Genomic DNA, 15,321 nt, shown 5'->3' on the forward strand with positions numbered 1-15,321 from the left:
AAATACAGTGCAAAAAAAATAAAGAACTATTTTAAAAGCAACAAAAATCACACAAGAATCTAATCACGCAACACATTTATGGACATTAATATGACGTGCTTTTTTTAGTAAGAGCTTCCTTAAAATGTAAAGATTCTCCTTATGTACCAATAATTTCAAACAAAAAATTAAATTCCAGAGCATTATTTTCACTAAACAAGACTGCTGCATGAATGGGCTGGTTCATTTCAAAATAGCATTAAAAAATATATTCTCATTCTTAAATTTCTTATCCTGTGAAATCAACTGGACGCCTTATAGGAGAATGGTAGCTGGAACGAAATTCAAGACTGCAAGCTAATGCTGGAAATACGATAACCGCCCTGCTCGTAGGATCACATGTGTGTAGCATTGATTTTAATGAAACATAAAGAAATCTATATATCTGGATGCAGGCTTTAGACTGCAGCACAGGCGGGGGGAGGGGGGGAATGACACTGCTTATAATCAACACCAAACGTAAAATGCAGGGGGGGGGGGGGAGAATGAATCTGCAACCCAAAGTGGATCTCTGCTGCCCTCTTCTGTCATAGTTAGAAAGCAAGAAGCCCCCAAAAACAAAACTCAGAATAATTTTATGGGCACTCCCAGGGCTTTTTTGGTAGAAAAAGCCCAGCAGGAACTCATTTGCATATTAGGTCACACACCCCTGGCGCCAAGCTAGCCAGAACTGCATTCCTGTGTATTCCTCCTCCAAAAAAGCCCTGGGCACTTCCATCCTTAACCTTTGTGCTCTTCCCAAGATGGGTGAGAGTTTTCATTTGCTGGTGTTTATGAGATGAGGCTAGCATTATCACTTTTGTTTTGAAGTTCCTGAAGATACAATAACACACAGGGTAAGTAGTTTCGAGTCTCCTGCATACAACAAATTCTGCACCGAGGCCAAGGGACCCTCCCCCACACACAAAAAATGCTTGATTTTTGTGGCCTGAATGAATGATAGAAAATAAACATTTCAACTGGCATACTCTATTCCGTTTCTATTTAGTCAGGGGCATGCAAAAAACTCTTCTGCACTACCCAAGTTCACCCCCTAGTTACTAGAACCTTTAATACAGGGGTGTCGAATCCATTTGTTGCAAGGGCCAGATCTAACATAAATGAGACTTCATTGGGCTGGGCCATGTATGTACCTATTTAAGATTAGGTAGCAGAAATATAAACCTTTTAAAGGACACAGATGAACACAATTAATTTTTTTTAAAAAAAACAAACCTTAAAACATGCTTAAAACATTAGCGCTTCTTGTATTTCTCACATGGGATCCAGGGAACTGGGCAAAGGAAGCTCTGGCTCTTTCCCTCCCTCCCCAGAGGACCAGGACGGGGAGGAGCCTCAACCAGCAGAGAAAACTGAGGTTTTGCTCTGTAGCTCTTGTGTGATTGAGAAGCCTTGAAAAGCAAACTGAGATGCAGAAGGAATCAAGAGAGAGGAAGAAAGGAGCAGACAAGAGCCAGTTGCCTGGGGGCCTGATAGGAGCCCTCCAGGGGCCTGATTCAGCCCCTGGGCCACATGTTTGACTCCCCTGTTTTAATATGTTTCTACTCTTGTCCTTTGGTCTCCATGATTCCCCAGGGCATTAATCCACACACGTTCAGGGCTACCTTCACAGGCTAGAAAATTTATTTTCCAAAAAATGCTCAATGCTGAGTGACTCAGTGTTAGGATTCTACACTGAGCTCCAGATTCCAGCATTCGTGCCCAATCATGAAAGCCCTCACAGAATTCTCCTACCTTTGTTCTTGCCAGAGAAGCTACTGGGGAAGCTCTAGCAGTCCTCGGGCTTCCTTTGATATCTACATGCTGTTTATGTCTGTGTTCTGTTATCAGTGGAGGCCCAAGTCACGAAAGTTACCAGGCTGGCATTTTTCCAACTGTGCCAGTTCAGACAACTGGCTCCCTACCCTATCTCACTCTGACCTAGCCAAGGTAATCCATGCAATGGTCACCGCCAGGATAGACTACTACAACTCGCTCTATGCAGGTCTACCCTTGAGACTGACTTAGAAGCACATATTGATCCAGAATGTAGCTGTGCAGGTCCTTACAGGGAATCCTTGGATGGCACATATTCAACCTGTGCCGCATAAGATGTACTAGCTTCTGTTGGATCACTGGATCAGGTTCACAGTGCTGTTTTTGACCTTTAAGGCCCTTAGCAGTCAGGGATCCACATACCTTTGGGACCGCCTCTCTCAGTATGCCCCCAGAAGAGAGTTATGCTCAGAAATTAAGCACTTCTTGGTTGTCCTTGTTCCAACAGAGATCCAGCTGTCCTCAACCAGGGCCAGAGCTCTTTCAGCCTTGGTCCCTACCTGGTGGAACTCTCTGCCAGAAAACATCCATGCCCTGGGAGGTTTGTTATCTTTCCTCAGGGCATGTGAGGCAGAGATGTTCCACCAGGCATTCGGTTGAGGACAGCGATGGTACAGCATGTATTACAGGCACTCCCATACCCTCCATTCTTCACGGGCCCACACCCTAAGAGGCTTGTGAAATCTGAAATTTCCTTGCCATCTTGGGATGGACTGAATTATTGCTTATGTATTGAGTTTGATCCCGGCTGAACTTGGGTTCAGGTAGCCGGCTCAAAGTTGACTCAGCCTTCCATCCTTCCGAGGTCGGCAAAATGAGTACCCAGCTTGCTGCGGGGAAAGTGTAGACGACTGGGGAAGGCAATGGCAAACCACTCTGTAAAAAAGTCTGCTATGAAAACATTGCAATGTGATGTCACCCCAGAGTTGGAGCAGAGGTCCATCAGTGGCTACTACCACAGTGTGTGTGTGTGTGTGTGTGTGTCCATATATATATATAATTTTTTTCGCCACTGTGTGACACAGAGTGTTGGACTGGATGGGCCACTGGTCTGATCCAACATGACTTCTCTTATGTTCTTATGACTGGGGCTTGCACAGGGGACTACCTTTACCTTTTTATTATGCATTTTATTGTAAGATCTTATCTTCTAGTTATTTATTGTATGTTCCTTTCGATTGTAGGCCACCCTGAGCCCTGCTTGCAGGGAAGGGCAGCCTAAAAATTTTCAATAAATAAATATTAAGTATCACCTGCATAGCAGTTTAGCTATAAGGCATATTATTTTCATACTTTTCCTTGGAGGGGGTGGAGGGATGATACTGATAATCTGCCTTAATTATTGATCTCTGTGCTACTACAGTGCAGCTTTTGTGCCAAAGCACATCTGCAACTGACTCATTTAATCAAAAGGACCTGTGGTGGAAGACAACAAACCGGAACAGAAGAGATCTTCCATGAAGGATCTCTGTCCATTCTGAGTGAAAATTATTAGAACATGAACTTGGCAAATATATCCAATAACATCAATTCTGCATTGAAAACAGCACATAGGTAGATGAAGAAATATGGGAGGAAAGAGGCAAGACTTGATAATTTACTTTGTAATGCCAAAGGATTGAATGACTCCTTTTGCAACAAAGAATCCCACCCCTCGCTTAGTGGAAGACAGTAGAACAAAGTAGGAGTCCAGTAGCACCATTAAGACCAACAAACTTGTATTCAGAAAGTAAGCTTTCGTACACATGCATACTTCATCGGACAATGGGGCACAGTGAGCAGAGCTAGCTAGTGGGCAGTGGTTAAGAATGCAAAGAGATGCAAATTTAGAATCCAATGGCGGAATAGTGAAATTAACAAACTGAAAGAATTGGTCTGCCCACCGGCTATAAGTAGCTCTGTTCACGGTATTATTCCTACTTTGTTCTACCGCTTCAGACCAACACGGCTGCCCACCTGGATCTATCTAAGTGGAAGACAGTCACTGGATCAAGCCCTTTTTGTTTATCTTAAAGAAGGCACTGGCAACAGCCTTTGCGAGCTTCCTTTCAAATAACCAGTTTCCCAAAGCTGCCCGTGGAATCACCTTATGATTCTAGGCCTATGCTCTGTCTCTCCCAGGTCGCCCTCATTTTAGGGAACCCCACTAAAGCAGCTGTAAAACTGAAGTTGTCTTAGAGCCTCACGGCACTATACAATAGAGACAAAATACCATTGCAATTCTGTCTGGGAAATGTTGGTTTGTACGGTTTTAATTATTCATCCCGGTTTAAAATTTCTCATAAACAAGCTATGCTCAACTCCTTACCGAAGCCGAAGCCATTAGAGAGGTGTCTCACCTCTGTTTTTGTTTTCTTCCCTGAGATGAGAAACCGCTACTCAAGAGTGGCGAGAAGAATTCCCCAAGCAAAGGAAGTGGCAAGAAAGATCCCGAGTGGCTCGGCTCGAATAAATTTTTCATGAAGGATCTCAGCAGGCAGGCTGGCTTCTATCGTTGCTCTCTTTTTTGAGCTTAGCAACAATAACTACAGCTGAAAGCCATACTCAGGAGGACAGACTCATATCCTCGCTATTTTCAGTTGCATAAAAGTGATTTTTAAAAGGACAAGGCAGGCTAGACTTTTTTTTTTCTTTTTGCATTTATAAACTTGACTTTACAGAACAAACAAAAAAAAACCCCACAACTGGTATGAATGCTCCTCTCAACAAAGCGGAGGGGGGGGGGCAGCTAACAGATAAAAATAGGGCTTCTATAGGCACATTCTTAAGAGCTGTCTTCAGTAAATCTTAAATAGTTAACCAAACGATATCTAAAAGACACTATCATACAGTTTTACTGAATGTGGAAAAGGGTTCAGTATGTTGAGGGTATTCCAAACTTATTTCAACTAATCCAGTACATAAGAACCTTCAGAAACCCCCCATTTATTTCAACAGTTGCTATGATTATCAAGTTAATAACCATTAGGGTTTGTAGAATCTTTCGGGATCAAGTGCCGTGTTCTACTGGAGAAAGTTTTCCTTCCAGACGTTTCGTTCTCAGCTGCGGAGAACATCCTCAGTGGCGTTGCAGCCGGAGCAGGCGCTCAGACCTTCTTGGCTGCTGTGCATTGAGTGGGTAATAACCATTCTGCAATGCTCCTGAAACATCAGGCCTTTTAATTTATGGCCACTATTATTATTTTTTTACCCCTTCAAGTCCTGGAGGGCAAGATACAAATTATTCATAATAAAGCCAAACAAAATTCCTTTAATCAAGGCAGACATATTAAAAACACTATATTTCTAACCATTTTTTTTTTCCCAACTGCTTTCCAAATTTCCAGAATCTTCACATATGACTTTCGGGGGAAGGTCTTGGACTCTATGACCTAAAATCCTGAATGTTCCACCCTAACTGTGGACCAACTCCTAATGAGGCCATACAACCCTCATTAACAATCAATGCTCTAGCAATGAAACAGAGCCCAGGATGGTGCTATGCCAACAGGGGCTAACACACTTCTACAGGACAATATATTTCAATCCTTGGACACACATCCATGAGGTATAAAAACCTGTTTCTCAGCCTGGCCTCCAAAATGTCCTCTCATTAACAGCCTTGCTCAGGTCTCATAAAGTGAAACCTGTGGCTCCTTTTGTTGAGTCAAACCATCTCATGGTGGGGCTTCCTCTTTTCCTCCTGCCTTCAACTCTTTCTGGCATTATCTTTTCCACCCCTTAAATTTCCCCCATACAAATGAATAGCCACAATTCATTCAGAGGAGCGACTAATAAACCCCTGTACTTCTGGCAAAATCTGTACAACTGCTTGCTTGTTGGCTCTCTCCAGCCCCACCCACCTCACAGGGTGTTTGTTGTGGGGGAGGAAGGTAAAGGAGATTGTGAGCCGCTCTAAGACTCTTCGGAATGGAGGGCGGGATATAAATCCAATATCTTCTTCTTCATCTTCTTCTTCAGCAGGTGCAAGTGGAGGAGTGGGGAATCAAACCCGGTTCACCCAGAAAAGAGTCCACACACTTAACCACACCAAACTGGCTCTCACAAGGCCTGCTACCCCATTATTAACAATCATTTCATGAGTATACTGAAGAGCAACAAGACAGGAGTGGTTTTTATCCCCTTCGTATAAAAGCAAACCTTACTTTGTCGGATGAATCCGAAGCCAAGAGATTGGTGGCAAGGGTCTGCAGTTTCTGATGGGCCATGTTTTTCAAAGCAGCCAGGCTTCGCCTGGTCATGGCCTGTTTTAAGTTCACAGCAGGGTGGCTAAGGGAATCCACAGCAGCAGGCACAGCCTCGTCGCAAGCGTTCAAGATCTCAACAGCTGTTATCCCCATTACACAGCGGTCGAGCGCACCTGGAGGGGAAAAAAGGAGGGGAGAAACTGTCTGAAAACGAAACAAATTCGTATGTTTTTCTATGGAGTAAAGGCACCATACCGCAATCTCACTCTGCACAATCTCGCAGCTGGCTCAAAGTTCTCTCTCACATTAGAACGATCAAAAAATGCAGCAGGAAACCCAGAACCAGTCTGTTATAGAATAAAATACCTTGTTGCCCCATAAAACATTTCAGTGAGGGGCCATGGCTTAGTGGCAGAGCAAATGCTTGGCACACAGAAGATACCAGGTCCTATCTTCAGTTAAGGATCAGGCAACAAGTGATGGGAAAGACCTCAGCCTGAGACTCTGGAGAGCCATTCCCAGTTTGAATCAATTCTGATGGACTAAGGGTGTGGTTCAGTGTACAGCAGCTTCCTGTGGGTGATTATTGTGACCCTGTGCTTTTGTCCGGACAGCAACCCCTTCTTCATCAGAAATATCCAACAAAAATGATTCTTGCCTATGAAAGCTCATAAAGACATTCAGCAGCCTTCGTGATGTTGCAATTGCAGTAAAAACAAAAATATTTCTAAGCTGGTTAAGTCCACAGCGACATTTATAGCTGTGAGGGACAGTAATTTGTTAAAGCTGTGGCCTTGTCTAAGAACCCTGAGTGACAAGGGATTCAAATGGAATTCTTCAGCTGAGAGAGTCAGGAGTGGCAGTTGAGAGTCTACAGTTAAGAACTAACAGGGTTTTAAAAAAAAATTATTTATGGAATTTCTATCCCCCTGTTGTCTGGAAAGGAAAGCTAAGGGAGTGAGAGGATCAAAAAGGACCCCCTTTCAATCCTGATGGAAAACAGCTTCTAGTGAAGGGTGGGGGGGGGGGAATCCCTATCTTATTCTAAAGCAAACCGCTCCTAAAAGAAGGAAGTGATCCTTAGCCAATGGGTAAAGAAGGAACTGGAACTTGTACTTTCCAGCATCCACCAGCTTAAAAAATGGTTATGCTTGTGTATTTAAGCAGATTGCAAAAAAAGAAATCTCTCTCCTCAAGTTATAAAGATCTATGTGAATAACAGAAACAATTACTTCTTTGTGACAAATTATCTGTTGTTTATTTGTATAGAAAGTTATCTCATTCCTGTTGCCTGTTCACCTCATAAATCCTACACCTGATTCCAACCTTTGATTTAAGTTAAATAAAACAGTTTCTTATTTTTGAACTACCATCAGCCTCTCGTGCCATTTTCAAAACAGGACGTAAGAAGGAAGATCCTGTGAATTTAGGGGGAAGTATCTGTGAGTTTCCTGCATTGTGCAGGGGGTTGGACTAGATGATCCTGGAGGACCCTTCCAACTCAATGATTCTATGATTTGTGTCTCTCCCCTCAGTTCCCTAGGCTGGGTCAGCATCTAACAATATACATTCAAAACACTGCATGGGATAGCCAGAGGTTGGCAACCCTTGGGGACAACAAACATCACATCAAGCTTTATCACAAACACAAGATTAGACACAGACAGTTTCTATAGTGCTCAGAGCATACTCTTAACTGAAAGTATGGTTTAAGCGGCTTCTTGCACTCTTGACCTTACCGGTATCCATCTGCCAGACGTACACAGATCCATCGGAACATCCAACCACTAGATAGTCATCAGACGGCCTCCATTTTATCACTTGAACTGGGAACAGATGCCGGGAAGCTAGCATGATGCATTTCTTCTCTCGTAAACTCAGAAGTCCTACCGAGTGGTCACTGGCCACAGAGCATACACAGTGCTGAACTCGTGACTAAGAAAAAAAAGAACCTCACTTGTTATACCTTGTGGCCTCTCATGGACCTCTGTTTCATTTGTTTATCCAGTCCCCTCTTGCAGCTATCTATGTCTGTAGCCGCCACCACCTCTCGCAGCAGTGAATTCTACATGTTAATTACTCTTTGGGTGAAGTACTTCCTTTTATCTCATCTAAGCCTAACGCTCATTAATTAATTAGTGCCTACAAGTTCTTACCTAGCGAGAAAGGGAGAAAAGGACTTCTTTCTCCACCTTCTCTATCCCATGCATAAGTTTGTAAACCTCTATCACGTCTCTCTTCAGTCGTTTGGTTCTCCAAGCTAGAGAGCCCTGAACGCTTTAACCTTTCTTCATAGGGAAGGGAAACAGGAATCATTTTTAAACATGTTGCTTTGGCAGTAGTAGCTACCGCAGCACAAACAGCTCCACTGTATGACCAAAAATAAGCTGCAACAGCCATATTGTGAACATAAGAACATGAGAAGCCAGGTTGGATCAGGCCAATGGCCCATCTAGTCCAACACTCTGTTGTCACCCAGTGGCCAAAAAAACCAGGCACCATCAGGAGGTCCACCAGTGGGGTCAGGACACTAGAAACCCTCTCACTGTGCACCCCCCCCCCCCAAGCACCAAGAATACAGAGCATCACTGCCCCAGACAGAGAGTTCCAACAATAGGCTATGGCTAATAGCCACTGATGGACCTCTGCTCCATATGCTTATCTAATCCCCTCTTGAAGCTGGCTATGCTTGCAGCTGCCACCACCTCCTGTGGCAGTGAGTTCCATGTGTTAATCACCCTTTGGGTGAAGAAGTACTTCCTTTTATCCTTTGTGGCTGAGCCCACCATGCTGTGGCAGAATTCCAAAGGTGTCTGCAGGCTGAAAAGAGTCAGGGGCTTCTGCTGTAACAAGACTGATTTTCAGATCAACAGTATCACAGGACTAGAAAGAGCAGCACAATTCTGGATGGGCCGTACCAGCCATTTACTAAAGAAGGACCGCCAACAGCCATTTTCTTCCATTGTCAACTTACGCTGCAATTTTCTGGCGGGACTAAAAGTTGGGTAATTTCTCCGCCGTGAACACAGAAGATATGTTTCATTTCCCCAGAAAAGATGTCCCAGATAATGACGGAAAAGTCTACACCGCCAGAGACCAAGTATCTTTGGTCGTAGCGAGAGGAGACCTGGTGAGGATACAGCAAACACGTGACTTTGTTCCGATGACCCCGCAGAGTTCTATGGGGTGGCCAACCTGCAAAATGGGCGGGGTGGGGTGAAAACAAACATAGTCTGCATGAAGACATTGAGGTTGTTTTTTTTTTGGGGGGGGGGGGGGAGATGACAACATGAAAATAAGCCAGGAAGAATAAATCATGCAAAAGAAGATTCCTTTCCCTTCTCTGGCCACCCTGTATCATTCTGCTCTCCATTCCTGTGGCAGTATTATAATGGCTGTATTCCACATAGCAGCCTTTATAGCTCAGACCAGCCTGATCTCATCAGAGCTCAAAAGCTGCGAATGTTGGCTGGGGTTAGTACTTGGATGGGAAAAGAAGAAGACGACTGCAGGTTTATACCCCGCCCTTCTCTCTGTATCAGAGACTCAGAGCAGCTTACAATCTCCTATATCTTCTCCCCTCACAACAGACAACCTGTGAGGTAGGTGGGGTTGAGAGAGCTCTCCCAGAAGCTGCCCTTTCAAGGACAACTCCTGCGATAGCTATGGTTGACCCAAGGCCATTCCAGCAGCTGCAAGTGGAGAAGAGGGGAAACAAACCCGGTTCTCCCAGATAAGAGTCTGCACACTTAACCACTACACCAAACTGGGTGTGGCAAGCATTGTAGCAAGACTACTCTAAGGACAGCTGGGGGGTGCTGTGCCGAGGAAGGCAACAGCAAACCACCTCCGCTCATCTCTTGCCTTGAAAATCTTATGAGAGGGTGCCGTAAGTTGGGTGCAACAATATGTGCCATCAGGTGCAACCAGGTGGCACTTTGTTATTGTTACTGTAAACCATTTAACTTATCATGTTACCATGTTTGATGTATAGCTTGTTGTAGGGCTTCCCTACTACACAGCCTGCTCCTAGCCTACTGCTAGGCTACGCTGTAAACACTCAGCTGATTCACATGTGCTTGGCTGCACATTCATGTACACTTTCTGATTTCTCTTTGTCAGCCAACAGCTGAATGTGTGAATAACTGACCCCACCGAAAAGCACTGTGTGAGAAGAATGAAAACATTCTATCTGCAGATCCCTATGATGGCTGGCTTACCGCATCCAAGTGTTTGCTTGGTTTACTCAACACAACCCCTAGAGAACTGCCTCTAGGAAGAAGAGGAGGAAGAAGAAGAGGAAGAAGAAGACTGCAGATTTATACCTGCCCTTCTCTCTGAATCAGAGACAGAGTGGCTTACAATTTCCTATATCTTTTCCCCCCACAACAGACACCCTGTGAGGTGGATGGGGCTGAGAGAGCTCTCACAGCAGCTGCCCTTTCAAGGACAACTCCTACAAGAGCTATGGCTGACCCAAGGCCATTCCAGCAGGTGCAAGTGGAGGAGTGGGGAATCAAACCCGGTTCTCCCAGATAAGAGTCCGCACACTTAACCACTACACCAAACATTGAGAATGAGGAGTATGGATCAATTTTAAAACTTCCACTGCTGCCATGATGCTACAACCACCATTATTGTGGATCAATGCACCAGACCTGGCCTTTCAAGTATTTTACCTAACCCACATACCCAACATTATAGCTGCTAACAGTCTGTTCAAGAATCTAGATATTTTCACGAGCAATCCTATCATCTGCATTCACATTTCCAATTTTAAAAACCAAAAAACATAATTTCAAGTTTGTTTATTGTTGTTTTACAGAGGTTCTCATGTAGGTTTTACAGAGGTTCTCCCAGTGGGCTAGGCCAGAACTAATGGATTGAAATTTTTGGCTAAAATTAGGAAGAACTTCCTGACAGAACGGTCCCTCAGTAAAACAGGCTTCCTCAGAAGGTGGTGAGCTCTCCTTCTTTAGAGGTTTTTAAGCAGAGGCTAGATGGACATCAGACAGCAATGCTGATTCTGTGAATTTAGGGCAGATGGTGAGAGGGAGGGCAGGGAGAGATGAGCCAGTGCTTGGCTGTCATGGCCCTTTCTCAGGGTAATCCTGATTGTCACTCTGGGGTCAGGAAGAAATTTTCCTCCAGGCTACAGAATGGACCAGGAATCCTAGATGTCTTTTGACTTACTCTGGTCACAGAGCAGAAGTCACTGGGAGAGGTGAAGGTAATTGTGAATTTCCTACATTGTGCAGGGGGTTGGACTAGATGACCCTTGAAGTACCTTCAAGCTCTACGTTTCAATGAAACGAAAAGATTGTAACTAAGAACATAAGAGAAGCCATGTTGGATCAGGCCAAATTAATTTTAAAAGCTCTTTCCTCTGTGTGTGTGTGTGAATAAAAAGGCCAGTTCGTGCTCACTAAAATAGCTGGAATAAGCCTGAAGAAGAAGAAGACTGCAGATTTATACTCCGCCCTTCTCTCTGAATCAGAGACTCAGAGCAGCTCACAATCTCCTATATCTTCTCCCCCCCAACAGACACCCTGTGAGGTGGGGGGGACTGAGAGGGCAACTCCTGCGATAGCTATGGCTAACCCAAGGCCATGCCAGCAGGTTCAGGTGGAGGAGTGGGGAATCAAATCTGCTTCTCCCAGATAAGAGTCCACACACTTAAACTACTACACTAAACTGGCTCTCATGCTGGCAATTTCTTCAAATGCCTCCTGAAAAAGAATGCAAATACAGACAACCATGTCATACGGCATTACACAGCATGCATGCGACCGACAGACGCTTCCCATGACTCCACACACCTCTTCTGCGCATATGTTCATCTTGCAAGAGCTGAACTACAGCAGTTTGAGTTGCTGGTACGATAACAATGCTTCCATCTTCACGACCACAAACCAAGCGACCGTGTGCTGGGATGTAAACGCTGGCTGTCACTTTAAGCGGCTCATCGCTGTGTGGCATGAAGCTCAGCTGATCGATAATTCCGGCAGGGCGGGGAACAAGTTTGCTGAATGCTTCTTGCAGCGAAGTGGAGGTTGTTATTTTTAACCCTGCTTTTAAAAAATAAAATAGTCTGAAGAAAACAGCTATAGAAATTAAAACTATCTCAGATATTTTTTACAGAGCGAGACATAAAAACTGCCCGTGACTGGTTGCCGATAGCAAATAAGAACCGCCTCTAAGCTATCAGTACAAAAATTATGTTGGGTCCCTCTCCCCACTCAAAAGAAACCCTTTGCAAAATCATTTAAATGGCATTGTTGAGAATTATATCACCAGATTAAAAATGTGATCATTAAAAGAAATCCAAGGTTTTAAGGAGCAAAGGGGGAAGAAGGCTCTATAACAGGGGTGGCCAAACTTGCTTAACATAAGAGCCACACAGAATAAATGACAGATGTTTGAGAGCTGTAAGCCATGAACATGTTTGAGAGCCGCAAGGAAGGAAGGAAAGGTGGGTGGAAAGAAAGGAAATAGTTGGGGAGGAGGAAGAGAGAGGTGGAAAGAAAGCAACTTTAACTTTAAATGCATTCTCCAAGTTGCCAGCTGGCTCCCAAGTCACAGTTTGGCCACCCCTGCTCTATAACTAAACTAAAACATACTGCAACTTGAGTCTAAAACAGACATGATAGAGAAAAGAAAGAAACAAACGAAAGCAGAAACATACAGTTATCTTCGGTCAGCAACAGTACTGCAGATTCCTAGATTCTACCCTCACATTTCAATCGGACTAGGAATTCCATTTCCCAGAATTCTTCTAACTTACTAAAGCTATTAATTCTATTTGTTTTTATGTGAGTTTTACTTCAAAGAGAAATCCAGTGAAGCATAACAAAGACAGAAGAAGAGATTGTGCTCAAGCTGCTAAAAGATCAATTGCTATGGCTACTCCGAGTATTTGTCCAGCCGTTTGTAACACATGCAGAAGAAAATTGTGAATGTAGGATTACAGGAATGTGCTCACTACCTTTAGACATTCCTCGTTGGGCCCAACTGTATATGTGTTATATACAAGACTTCCACTATGCAATTCATGCAATTGTTGAAGTACATCCTTTCTAAGGTTGCCAGCTCCAGGTTAGGAAATACCTGGAGATTTGAGGTGTAGAGCCTGAGGAAAGCAGGGTTTCAGGAGGCGAGGGACTTCAATGGGGTATAATGCCGTGCAGGGCTTTTTTTGTAGAAAAGGCCCAGCAGGAACTCATTTGTCTATTAGGCCACACCCTCTGACATCACCATCGTCTTGCAGAGGCCTTTTTTGTAGAAAAGGCCTGGTAGGAACTCATTTGCCTATTAGGCCACACCCTCTGACATCACCATTGTCTTGCACAGGGCTTTTTATAGTAAAGGCCAGCAGGAACTCATTTGCATAATAGGCCACACCCTGATACCGAGCCAGCCAGAACTGCATTCCTGCTAAAAAAATAAAAGCCCTGATGCTGAAGAGTCCGTCGTCCAAAGAGGCCATTTTTTCCAGGTGAACTGAACTGTTGCCTGGAGATCACTTGTAATGGTGGGAGATCTTCAGCCATCACCCAAATTCTTGCACACAGAAGTTCATACCACAACCCTAGCCCTTGCCCGTGGAAGGTCTCACTGCAATACATTTGTTTGTTTTTGATTTCTCACATGGATGGTTGCCAGGTTCTCCCAGGCTACAGGTGGGGGTGGGAGATAGGCTGGCCTGATCCAGGTTGCAAAACTCCTGGAGATTTGGGGAAGGAGCCTAGAGATGACAGGGACCTCAGTGGGATACAAAGCCATAGTATCAACCCTCCAAAATATCCATTCCCACCCCCCCAGGAGAGCTGATCTTTGAACTCTGGAGATGTGTTGTAATTCTGGGGGATCCCCAGGCTGGCATCTCTATTTGCTACAGACCAGCATCTCTACTCTTAAATTGAGGGGTGGAATTCTAGCAGGAGCTCCTTTGCATATTAGGCCACACACCCCTGATGTAGCCAATCCTCCAAGAGCTTACAAAAAAGAGCCTTGTAAGCTCCAGGAGGATTGGCTACATCAGGGGTGTGTGGCCTAATATGCAAAGGAGCTCCTGCTAGAATCCCACCCCTGCTTTGGCTTCTCTATCAACATTTTCTTCTTCAAAAGTACAAAAATAGAAGAGTCTTCACAATTACCAAAAAAACATTTTCTGGATTTTTTTTTAAAGACTATCAACATTAAGAAGCACTATCCCTATAAGAGAAATACCAGATAAGAAAAATGAAAAGCAATAAACTCCCAAGGTGCTTACCTTCTGTCACGTCTTGCTGGTCAAACATATCTGGTACACTCCAAATGCTGAGCCGGCCTGATGAGTCTCCCTGGATAAGCAGTTTGTGGAAGCACTCCCTGCGGCCATAGAAGAACCGAGTAACAGGAGGGCAGATTAACAGCTGCAAAATAAAGAGGCATCGAAACAATCTCAGGTGGCAAGCAACAAGGAGAGACCCAAGTTTTAAGTCAGGCTTCCACCATGGCTCCTCTCTGTTGAGGCAGCTACTTCAATAATGAGGTACATCCATTGGGGTGGGGTGCTTTTTTCAAAGGATGGGATGGACTCATAAAAATATTTTTCAATGCATTCCCTTTCAAACCTTTTTGAACATTTCCAAGGTGTCTATCATCTGATAATGACTTTAATGCACAGGTCATTTGCTAGTCCCTCCGTGTGCCTTTGAATTAATCTCCATCTTGATCCTGCAAGCTCTCTGCCTTAGTTTGTATGTGCTCCATTTCTTAATGCTTCTTCTCCTAGAGAATCCCTCCTTTATAATGCTGTCTTTTGTGTGCCTGTATTGTGGTACCCTTGAGTGGCTAAGAGCACAAGAACCTTGCGAGGATGGAAACAAGCTTAAAAATCTTAACTCAAACCCAAACTTAAAAGTCCCCGCTCAGTCATGATAAAATGAACATAAGAGAAGCCATATTGGATCAGGTCAATGGCCCATCCGGTCCAACACTCTGCGTCACACAGTAGCCAAAACCCAGCTGCCCTCAGGAGGTCCATTAATGGGATCAGAACTCCAGAAGCCCTCCCACTGTTGCCCCCTCCCCAAGCACCAAGGATACAGAGCATCACTGCCCCAGACAGAGTGTTCCATGTATACCTTGTGGCTAATGGGGGAAAGGAGGCACAATACTATGAGTTCCTTGTAGGAAGGCTGAAATTAAAACTGTCCAAAAAAGATAAAGGCATCAACGTCTTGTAGGAAGAGAAGGAACTGAAGTCTAGTAAGTGTTTCCTGCTTTCCCCTCCAAT

At 44.3% G+C, this 15,321-nt stretch overlaps 1 protein-coding gene across 3 annotated transcripts in view; it reads right to left on the reverse strand.

Annotated features, from left to right (window-relative positions):
• The window catches only part of WDR7 (WD repeat domain 7), a 301,241-nt gene that overhangs the window by 265,902 nt on the left and 20,018 nt on the right, over positions 1–15,321 (reverse strand). For all 3 annotated transcript variants that reach the window (XM_060236131.1, XM_060236133.1, XM_060236130.1), the window contains exons 9-13: positions 14,314–14,455; positions 11,861–12,109; positions 9,016–9,236; positions 7,781–7,976; positions 6,000–6,214 (exon numbers count right to left, since the gene is read on the reverse strand). In XM_060236131.1, coding sequence (XP_060092114.1) covers positions 6,000–6,214; positions 7,781–7,976; positions 9,016–9,236; positions 11,861–12,109; positions 14,314–14,455 — 1,023 coding nt within the window. The remainder of the gene's footprint in view (positions 1–5,999; positions 6,215–7,780; positions 7,977–9,015; positions 9,237–11,860; positions 12,110–14,313; positions 14,456–15,321) is intronic.

Source organism: Heteronotia binoei, chromosome 4 (genome assembly GCF_032191835.1).
Source record: "Heteronotia binoei isolate CCM8104 ecotype False Entrance Well chromosome 4, APGP_CSIRO_Hbin_v1, whole genome shotgun sequence".
In the NCBI taxonomy this organism is placed as follows: Eukaryota; Metazoa; Chordata; class Lepidosauria; order Squamata; family Gekkonidae; genus Heteronotia; species Heteronotia binoei.